Here is a 10,980-nt window from a genome sequence, read left to right as displayed (position 1 = left end):
AATATAGACTGGATGATAATGAGATGAAATCAATATATATATATATAATATCACTAGTACTGCAGCCGGACAGGTAGATATATTTATTATGTAATGACTGATGACGGACCTGCTGGACACTGTCAGCTCAGCAGCACCGCAGACTGCTACAGTAAGCTACTATAGTAGTATGTATAAAGAAGAAAGAAAAAAAAACCACGGGTAGGTGGTATACAATTATGGATGGACGAGCGACTGCCGACACAGAGGTAGCTACAGCCGTGGACTACCGTACTGTGTCTGCTGCTAATATAGACTGGATGATAATGAGATGAAATCAATATATATATATATATATATATATATAATATCACTAGTACTGCAGCCGGACAGGTAGATATATTTATTATGTAATGACTGATGACGGACCTGCTGGACACTGTCAGCTCAGCAGCACCGCAGACTGCTACAGTAAGCTACTATAGTAGTATGTATAAAGAAGAAAGAAAAAAAAAAAACCACGGGTAGGTGGTATACAATTATGGATGGACGAGCGACTGCCGACACAGAGGTAGCTACAGCCGTGGACTACCGTACTGTGTCTGCTGCTAATATAGACTGGATGATAATGAGATGAAATCAATATATATATATATAATATCACTAGTACTGCAGCCGGACAGGTAGATATATTTATTATGTAATGACTGATGACGGACCTGCTGGACACTGTCAGCTCAGCAGCACCGCAGACTGCTACAGTAAGCTACTATAGTAGTATGTATAAAGAAGAAAGAAAAAAAAAAACCACGGGTAGGTGGTATACAATTATGGATGGACGAGCGACTGCCGACACAGAGGTAGCTACAGCCGTGGACTACCGTACTGTGTCTGCTGCTAATATAGACTGGATGATAATGAGATGAAATCAATATATATATATATAATATCACTAGTACTGCAGCCGGACAGGTAGATATATTTATTATGTAATGACTGATGACGGACCTGCTGGACACTGTCAGCTCAGCAGCACCGCAGACTGCTACAGTAAGCTACTATAGTAGTATGTATAAAGAAGAAAGAAAAAAAAAAAACCATGGGTAGGTGGTATACAATTATGGATGGACGAGCGACTGCCGACACAGAGGTAGCTGCAGCCGTGGACTACCGTACTGTGTCTGCTGCTAATATAGACTGGATGATAATGAGATGAAATCAATATATATATATATATATATATAATATCACTAGTACTGCAGCCGGACAGGTAGATATATTTATTATGTAATGACTGATGACGGACCTGCTGGACACTGTCAGCTCAGCAGCACCGCAGACTGCTACAGTAAGCTACTATAGTAGTATGTATAAAGAAGAAAGAAAAAAAAAAACCACGGGTAGGTGGTATACAATTATGGATGGACGAGCGACTGCCGACACAGAGGTAGCTACAGCCGTGGACTACCGTACTGTGTCTGCTGCTAATATAGACTGGATGATAATGAGATGAAATCAATATATATATATATATATAATATCACTAGTACTGCAGCCGGACAGGTAGATATATTTATTATGTAATGACTGATGACGGACCTGCTGGACACTGTCAGCTCAGCAGCACCGCAGACTGCTACAGTAAGCTACTATAGTAGTATGTATAAAGAAGAAAGAAAAAAAAAAACACGGGTAGGTGGTATACAATATTATATATATATTATATACAATTATATATATATATATATATATATATATATATATTAAACTCACTGGTGGTGATTATTAAACTGGTGGTCAGGTCACTGGTCACACTATCAGCAACTTGCAAGTAGTACTCCTAAGCAGACAATCACAATATATATTATACTGGTGGTCAGTGTGGTCACAATGGCAGTGTGGCACTCTGGCAGCAAAAGTGTGCACTGTACGTTATATGTACTCCTGAGTCCTGCTCTCAGACTCTAACTGCTCCCCACTGTCAGTGTCTCCCCCACAAGTCAGATAATACAGTCACACTATCTATCACTTCAGCAAGTAACTACTAGTACTCCTCCTAATGCTCCCCAAAATTACTACTGTGTCTCTCTCTACTGTCTCACTCTCTTCTCTATAAACGGAGAGGACGCCAGCCACGTCCTCTCCCTATGAATCTCAATGCACGTGTGAAAATGGCGGCGACGCGCGGCTCCTTATATAGAATCCGAGTCTCGCGATAGAATCCGAGCCTCGCGAGAATCCGACAGCGGGATGATGAAGTTCGGGCGCGCTCGGGTTAACCGAGCAAGGCGGGAAGATCCGAGTCGCTCGGCCCCGTGTAAAAAAAACTGAAGTTCGGGCGGGTTCGGATTCCGAGGAACCGAACCCGCTCATCCCTAGTCATAACGGAAAAGTGGTGCTCTCATCACTAACAGCCAATCAGAAACCGTTTTAAAGGGAATATAGTTTGTGTCTGCCTGATTTAAAATTGTATCTTTCTATAGCTTTTGCATTAAAGGCAAGAGCAGATGTTCATGTGCAATTATTTACTGCAGGGACCTGCAGGCAGGGGAGGCAAGGGAGGCTCTGCCTCCCCTGTCAAATTCCGATCTGATGATAACAATAATACAAAGAAGATATTTATAACAGAGATTCTGTGTTATAAGTAACTTCTTTGTATTAATCTACTCATTTTTCTGTAAAACCTGGCAATACCTGGATAGGAGACAGCAAGAGCGCTGCCTCCTACTGACAACTATAAACTGTATGAAGCAGGGGGCGGGGCCACAGCTACTGGCAGGAAAAGCCCATTAAAATAACAAGGGGATGAGGCACCTCTAACTCTGCCTCAGTGACTGAGCTGCAGGGACGGATCAAAAGGGGGCGTGACGCTGCTGTCTGACCTTCCCTGATTGGATGCCTGAAAAAGGAGGCTTGGCTACACTTGTTATTATGACTAGCACAGGAAACAGTACATCCGCCCCTTACATAGCTCCATCGGTGGGGTCGGCTGATGGCTCCCCCTGGTGCAGCTCCTCTCAGACCATGATGCTGCCTGTAGTGCTGGATCCAACCAGCTGCGCCTTCCTGCAGTGCATGCCAGAGCTTTGTGAGGGACCATATGCCTTGACAGGACCCCCCCTAGTGCTGCTGGTGGCCTTTGCTTGCTTGCAGATTCATGGAACAGGTAAGAGCTAGCTGTTGCAGCTCCTCATCCCCTTCCACCCCCCTTACCAGGGCTGTCTCCCTGCAGCTGAGAAGTGCAGTGATTCGCTGGTGTTTAGGGGGTGGGGTCTAATGCCAAGAAGTGCCCGCCCACAAGACATACCTGTGATCAGTGCTGCGTAATCAGGTAGTCTTGCTGTCTCTTCTGCTCAGTCCCTCTCCCTAACCCCTCTCTCCCTATAACACTCCCTCCTGCCGCTCCCCTCTCTCTAACTCCCTAACACATCTCCTTCACACTCTCCCCCCCCCCCCCCCCCCCGACACTTGGCCACATCAGTGGCACACAGCAGTTTGCCAGCATGGCAAACTGCGCATGCGCAGCTGCTGCATCACGCCTGTGCTACCTTACACATTGCGGCTGCATCCTGGAAAGATGCAGCCGCAGTGTAATTGACAGTGTTGGGTGTTCGCGGGGTGGCGTTGGTGGGAAACGGCAGACCGAACGGGGCGTTTTCTATTTTAAAAAGTATCGGTGGACCGCGACAGCAGAGCCAGGCTGCGCTGCCAGGGGTTGCAGACGCATTGTGAGGTGGCACTACACATCCTGGGCGTCCTTGCCCTATTCTGGGCGGTCCCCAGCATGTGAGGAGATGGACACAAATCTGATTGTATATGCAGTGATCTGCGTCCATCTCTGAATAAGGTCCACTGTCTCTCTCTCTTTCTCTCCCTGACAATATCTCTCTCTTGTTACACTCTCTCTCCTTCTTTCTTTCCCTGACACTCTCTCACTCTATATTGCTCCCCTCTTTCTTTCCAAGACACTCTCATTCTCTATTGCTCCCGTCTCTCGTTCTCTCACTCTCCCTCCCTCCCTGACATTCTCACTCTCTCACTACTGCTCGCTCCCCACTCTCTCTCTCTCTCTGACATATTTTCTATCTTTTGCTCTATCCCTGACCCACCCCTGTCTCTCTCCATTTCCTTCTTGCTTCTCTCTCTCTCACCCTGGCACCCATTCTCTCTTTTACTCCTCTCTTTTACCATGATACCTCGTTCTCTCCCTGGCACCCTCTTTGTCTCTCACTCCCCTCACTTCCTGCTAACAGCGACAGGGGTTAGGGTATGTGTGGGTGGGAGGGGCCCAGAGTTGTCCATATACCAGGAACCAAGATTTCTGTTGCCAGCCCTGCCCCCAGTCCTCTCTCTGCTCCTGTTCCTCTAGATGTGTGACTACATGTCTCTGACTTTATGACCCCACAGACTGCTCTGTCACTGTTATGTTTTTACACCTTCTATTAATTACCTCACCCAGTCGCCTCTCTCTGCCCCTATTCCTCTCCCTGTGTGGCCGCACTCTCATTATCCTGTCTCTAACACTATCCACCAGCCGTCCCCTCTCATACCCTCCAACATTTTACACATAAAAATCGATACAAATGCAAAAAGGGGGCATGGCCACAGGTAAAGGGGGCGTGGTCACCCCCCCTTTCCTATACTTTCAGTGGGCAGATTGGAGAGCCAAAAATCTGTAGAGACCATTAAAAAAAGGTACTGTACTGCGCAGCTCATGCCCCCATAGTAAGAAAAACAAGGGCATGGCTTGTAATAGCACTTCCTGTGAGGCCACACCCCTATCCACGAGGACATGCCCCTAATTTTGGCCTACGGCGCGCACAGATGTCCCTCCTATAATGTAAAGTACTGGCTATATGTGTGTGTGTGTGTGTATAATATATATATATATATATATATTTCTCTATCGTCCTAGTGGATGCTGGGGTTCCTGAAAGGACCATGGGGAATAGCGGCTCCGCAGGAGACAGGGCACAAAAAGTAAAGCTTTTTCCGATCAGGTGGTGTGCACTGGCTCCTCCCCCTATGACCCTCCTCCAGACTCCAGTTAGATTTTTGTGCCCGGCCGAGAAGGGTGCAATCTAGGTGGCTCTCCTAAAGAGCTGCTTAGAAAAAGTTTAGCTAGGTTTTTTATTTTACAGTGATTCCTGCTGGCAGCAGGATCACTGCAGCGAGGGACTGAGGGGAGAAGGAGTCAACTCACCTGCGTGCAGGATGGATTGGCTTCTTGGCTACTGGACATCAAGCTCCAGAGGGACGATCACGGGTACAGCCTGGATGGTCACCGGAGCCACGCCGCCGGCCCCCTTGCAGATGCTGAAGACAGAAGAGGTCCAGAATCGGCGGCTGAAGACTCCTGCAGTCTTCAAAAGGTAGCGCACAGCACTGCAGCTGTGCGCCATTTTCCTCTCAGCACACTTCACACGGCAGTCACTGAGGGTGCAGGGCGCTGGGAGGGGGGCGCCCTGGGAGGCAAAATGATTACCTATAAAGGCTAAAAATACCTCACATATAGCCCTAGAGGCTATATGGAGATATTTAACCCCTGCCTAATTTTTCTAAATAGCGGGAGACGAGCCCGCCAGAAAAGGGGCGGGGCCTATCTCCTCAGCACACGGCGCCATTTCCTCTCACAGCTCCGCTGGTCAGGACGGCTCCCAAGTCTCTCCCCTGCACTGCACTACAGAAACAGGGTAAAACAGAGAGGGGGGGGCACATTTATGGCGAAAATTTGATATAACAAAGCAGCTATAAGGGAGCACTTATTATAAGGCTATCCCTGATATATATATAGCGCTTTTGGTGTGTGCTGGCAAACTCTCCCTCTGTCTCCCCAAAGGGCTAGTGGGTCCTGTCTTCGTTAGGAGCATTCCCTGTGTGTCTGCTGTGTGTCGGTACGTGTGTGTCGACATGTATGAGGACGATATTGGTGTGGAGGCGGAGCAATTGCCAAATATGAGGATGTCACCCCCTAGGGAGTCGACACCGGAATGGATGCCTTTATTTATGGAACTACGGGATAGTGTCAACACGCTAAAGCAGTCGTTTGACGACATGAGGCGGCCGGACAATCAATTAGTGCCTGTCCAGGCGACTCAAACACCGTCAGGGGCTGTGAAACGCCCTTTGCCTCAGTCGGTCGACACAGACCCAGACACAGGCGATGACTCCAGTGGTGACGGTGACGAATCAACCGTATTTTCCAGTAGGGCCACACGTTATATGATTTTGGCAATGAAGGAGGCGTTACATTTAGCTGATACTACAGGTACCACTAAACAGGGTATTATGTGGGGTATGAAAAAACTACCTATAGTTTTTCCTGAATCAGAAGAATTAAATGACGTGTGTAATGAAGCGTGGGTTGCCCCTGATAAAAAGCTGATAATTTCAAAGAAATTATTGGCATTATACCCTTTCCCACCAGAGGTTAGGGAGCGCTGGGAAACACCTCCTAGGGTGGACAAGGCGCTAACACGCTTATCTAAACAAGTGGCGTTACCCTCTCCTGAGACGGCCGCACTTAAAGATCCATCAGATAGGAGGATGGAAAATATCCAAAAAAGTATATACACACATGCAGGTGTTATACTACGACCAGCTGTAGCGACTGCCTGGATGGGCAGTGCTGGGGTAGTTTGGTCAGAGTCCCTGATTGAAAATATTGATACCCTGGACAGGGACAATATTTTACTGTCGTTAGAACAAATAAAGGATGCATTTCTTTATATGCGTGATGCACAGAGGGATATCTGCACACTGGCATCACGGGTAAGTGCTATGTCCATTTCGGCCAGAAGAGCTTTATGGACGCGACAGTGGACAGGCGATGCGGATTCAAAACGGCATATGGAAGTTTTGCCGTATAAAGGGGAGGAGTTATTTGGAGTCGGTCTATCAGATTTGGTGGCCACGGCTACAGCCGGGAAATCCACCTTTCTACCTCAAGTCACTCCCCCACAGAAAAAGGCACCGACTTTTCAACCGCAGCCCTTTCGTTCCTTTAAAAATAAGAGAGCAAAGGGCTATTCATATCTGCCACGAGGCAAAGGTCGAGGGAAGAGACAGCAACATGCAGCTCCTTCCCAGGAACAGAAGCCCTCCCCGGCTTCTACAAAAGCCTCAGCATGACGCTGGGGCTTCTCAAGCGGACTCGGGGAAGGTGGGCGGTCGTCTCAAAAATTACAGCGCGCAGTGGGCTCACTCGCAGGTAGATCCCTGGATCCTGCAGATAATATCTCAAGGGTACAGGTTGGAATTAGAGACGGATCCACTTCGCCGTTTCCTGAAGTCTGCTTTACCAACGTCCCTCTCCGAAAGGGAGACGGTTTTGGAAGCCATTCACAAGCTGTACTCTCAGCAGGTGATAGTCAAGGTACCTCTTCTACAACAAGGGAAGGGGTATTATTCCACTCTTTTTGTGGTACCGAAGCCGGATGGCTCGGTAAGGCCTATTCTAAATCTGAAGTCCTTGAACCTGTACATAAAGAAGTTCAAGTTCAAAATGGAGTCACTCAGAGCAGTGATAGCGAACCTGGAAGAGGGGGACTTTATGGTATCCTTGGACATCAAGGATGCGTATCTCCACGTTCCAATTTACCCCTCACACCAGGGGTACCTCAGGTTCGTTGTACAAAACTGTCACTATCAGTTTCAGACGCTGCCGTTCGGATTGTCCACGGCACCTCGGATCTTTACAAAGGTAATGGCCGAGATGATGATTCTTCTTCGAAGAAAAGGCGTATTAATTATCCCATACTTGGACGATCTCCTAATAAGGGCGAGGTCCAGAGAACAGCTAGAGATGGGATTAGCACTGTCTCAAGAAGTGCTAAAACAGCACGGGTGGATTCTGAATATTCCAAAATCCCAGTTAATGCCGACAACTCGTCTGCTGTTCCTAGGGATGATTCTGGACACGGTTCAGAAAAAGGTTTTTCTCCCGGAGGAAAAAGCCAAGGAGTTATCCGAGCTTGTCAGGAACCTCCTAAAACCAGGAAAAGTGTCTGTACATCAATGCACAAGAGTCCTGGGAAAAATGGTGGCTTCTTACGAAGCAATTCCATTCGGCAGATTCCACGCAAGAATTTTCCAAAGGGATCTGTTGGACAAATGGTCAGGGTCGCATCTTCAGATGCACCTACGGATAACCCTGTCTCCAAGGACAAGGGTGTCTCTTCTGTGGTGGTTGCAGAGTCCTCATCTATTGGAGGGCCGCAGATTCGGCATACAGGATTGGATCCTGGTGACCACGGACGCCAGCCTGAGAGGCTGGGGAGCAGTCACACAAGGAAGAAACTTCCAGGGAGTATGGACGAGCCTGGAAACGTCTCTTCACATAAACATTCTGGAACTAAGAGCAATATACAATGCTCTAAGCCAGGCAGAACCTCTGCTTCAGGGAAAACCGGTGTTGATCCAGTCGGACAACATCACGGCAGTCGCCCATGTGAACAGACAGGGCGGCACAAGAAGCAGGAGTGCAATGGCAGAAGCTGCAAGGATTCTTCGCTGGGCAGAGAATCATGTGATAGCGCTGTCAGCAGTGTTCATCCCGGGAGTGGACAACTGGGAAGCAGACTTCCTCAGCAGACACGATCTTCACCCGGGAGAGTGGGGACTTCATCCAGAAGTCTTCCACATGCTGGTAACCCGTTGGGAAAGACCAATGGTGGACATGATGGCGTCTCGCCTCAACAAAAAACTGGACAGGTATTGCGCCAGGTCAAGAGATCCGCAGGCAATAGCTGTGGACGCGCTGGTAACGCCTTGGGTGTACCAGTCGGTGTATGTGTTTCCTCCTCTGCCTCTCATACCAAAAGTATTGAGAATTATACGGCAAAGAGGCGTAAGAACGATACTAGTGGTTCCGGATTGGCCAAGAAGGACTTGGTACCCGGAACTTCAAGAGATGATCACGGAAGATCCGTGGCCTCTACCTCTAAGGAGGGACTTGCTTCAGCAGGGTCCCTGTCTGTTTCAAGACTTACCGCGGCTGCGTTTGACGGCATGGCGGTTGAACGCCGGATCCTAATGGAAAAAGGCATGCCGGAAGAAGTCATTCCTACTTTGATTAAGGCAAGGAAGGAAGTAACCGTGCAACATTATCACCGAATTTGGCGAAAATATGTTGCGTGGTGCGAAGATCGGAGTGCTCCGACGGAGGAATTTCAACTGGGTCGATTCCTACATTTCCTGCAATCAGGATTGTCTATGGGTCTCAAATTGGGATCTATTAAGGTTCAAATTTCGGCCCTGTCGATTTTCTTCCAAAAAGAATTGGCTTCAGTCCCTGAAGTCCAGACCTTTGTTAAGGGAGTGCTGCATATACAGCCTCCTGTGGTGCCTCCAGTGGCACCGTGGGATCTCAATGTAGTTTTGGATTTTCTAAAATCTCATTGGTTTGAACCACTAAATAAGGTGGATTTGAAATATCTCACTTGGAAAGTGACCATGCTTCTAGCCCTGGCTTCTGCCAGGAGAGTGTCAGAATTGGCAGCTTTATCTTACAAAAGCCCATATCTGATTTTCCATTCGGACAGGGCAGAACTGCGGACTCGTCCGCATTTTCTCCCTAAGGTGGTGTCAGCATTTCATCTGAACCAGCCTATTGTAGTGCCTGCGGCTACAAGTGACTTGGAGGACTCCAAGTTACTGGACGTTGTCAGAGCATTAAAAATATATATTGCAAGAACAGCTGGAGTCAGAAAATCTGACTCGTTGTTTATATTGTATGCACCCAACAAGATGGGTGCTCCTGCGTCTAAGCAGACGATTGCTCGTTGGATCTGTAGCACAATCCAACTGGCACATTCTGTGGCAGGCCTGCCACAGCCTAAATCTGTAAAGGCCCACTCCACAAGGAAGGTGGGCTCATCTTGGGCGGCTGCCCGAGGGGTCTCGGCATTACAACTTTGCCGAGCAGCTACGTGGTCAGGGGAGAACACGTTTGTAAAATTTTACAAATTTGATACTCTGGCTAAGGAGGACCTGGAGTTCTCTCATTCGGTGCTGCAGAGTCATCCGCACTCTCCCGCCCGTTTGGGAGCTTTGGTATAATCCCCATGGTCCTTTCAGGAACCCCAGCATCCACTACGGACTCCGAGAAATAGATTTATCGGTAAGTAAAATCTTATTATATATACTTATATACACACAGTCCCACACCAGTGTATGTAGATTTAGTTTTTCTCTTCTCACATATGTACATGGTACATTAATATATTGTGCACCTGCTGTTACTCTTTTTTTAATTTTATTTTTTGCTGCTTTTAGTACTATAGTTTTCACCTCCCATTGCAGGAAACACCCCTGGTTGCAATAAATACACCCATAGGTGGAGCTAGACATGCCCTTGAGGGGAGCTAGAGACGTACCTCAAAGGCGCATTCTGCTGCCACCTGGAATCTCCCTGAAACTAGTTTTCAAAAGTAGGCAAGTATGGTGTTACTTTCATAATCTCCCTGAAATGCTTTTTCAAAAGTAGACAAGTATGCCTAACATTAGTATTGTTTGTGTACTACACAGAGGCGTCGGAACTGGGGGGGCAAGGGGGCAGCTCGCCCCCCCCAAACATAGAGAGGCGCCGATCAGGATAGAGGAGGAGCGGAGGAGCGATGTGCGGTCAGGTGAAAGACCGCACATTACATCCTCCGCTCCGTGTAGTGAACATCCCGCGCCCAGTGCGGACCCCTCCCCCGTCATTTTCAGGCATTTTTTTGTTTGTTATAGCTGCCGCTGCGCTGCTAGTCACACAGCAGCAGCAGCAGCAGCAGCATCCCTGCAGCCAGAGGAGCTCCGCCTCCTTGAGTTCTGCTCTGCGAGGTGCGAGCAATAGCATCCCGGCCGTCAGCTTGAGGGAGGAGGGGATCTCTCCGCGCGCGATGGATGCAGCCGATCCGATGGCGGATCTACTGAGCCTGGAGCCGGACAGGTGAGCGGGAACGGAGAGGGTGAGGAGGCTGGCTGTGGACTGTGCGGCTGGAGGCATCCCCGGGGACA

The 10,980-nt window shown here is 48.3% G+C and overlaps 1 protein-coding gene across 2 annotated transcripts in view; it reads left to right on the top strand.

Annotated features, from left to right (window-relative positions):
- Positions 1-10,980, top strand: part of PUM3 (pumilio RNA binding family member 3) — a 236,768-nt gene that overhangs the window by 40,899 nt on the left and 184,889 nt on the right. Inside the window, exon 1 of one of the 2 annotated variants that reach the window (XM_063913954.1) lies at positions 2,989-3,145. The exons of the other annotated variant lie outside the window; for it this stretch is intronic. Coding sequence (XP_063770024.1) covers positions 3,004-3,145 — 142 coding nt within the window. The 5' untranslated portion in view covers positions 2,989-3,003. Of the gene's footprint in view, positions 1-2,988; positions 3,146-10,980 lie in introns of those variants that run through there. 2 annotated transcript variants of the gene reach the window in all.

Source organism: Pseudophryne corroboree, chromosome 1 (genome assembly GCF_028390025.1).
Source record: "Pseudophryne corroboree isolate aPseCor3 chromosome 1, aPseCor3.hap2, whole genome shotgun sequence".
Lineage (NCBI taxonomy): Eukaryota > Metazoa > Chordata > Amphibia > Anura > Myobatrachidae > Pseudophryne > Pseudophryne corroboree.
This window is presented reverse-complemented; position numbering and strand designations above follow the sequence as displayed.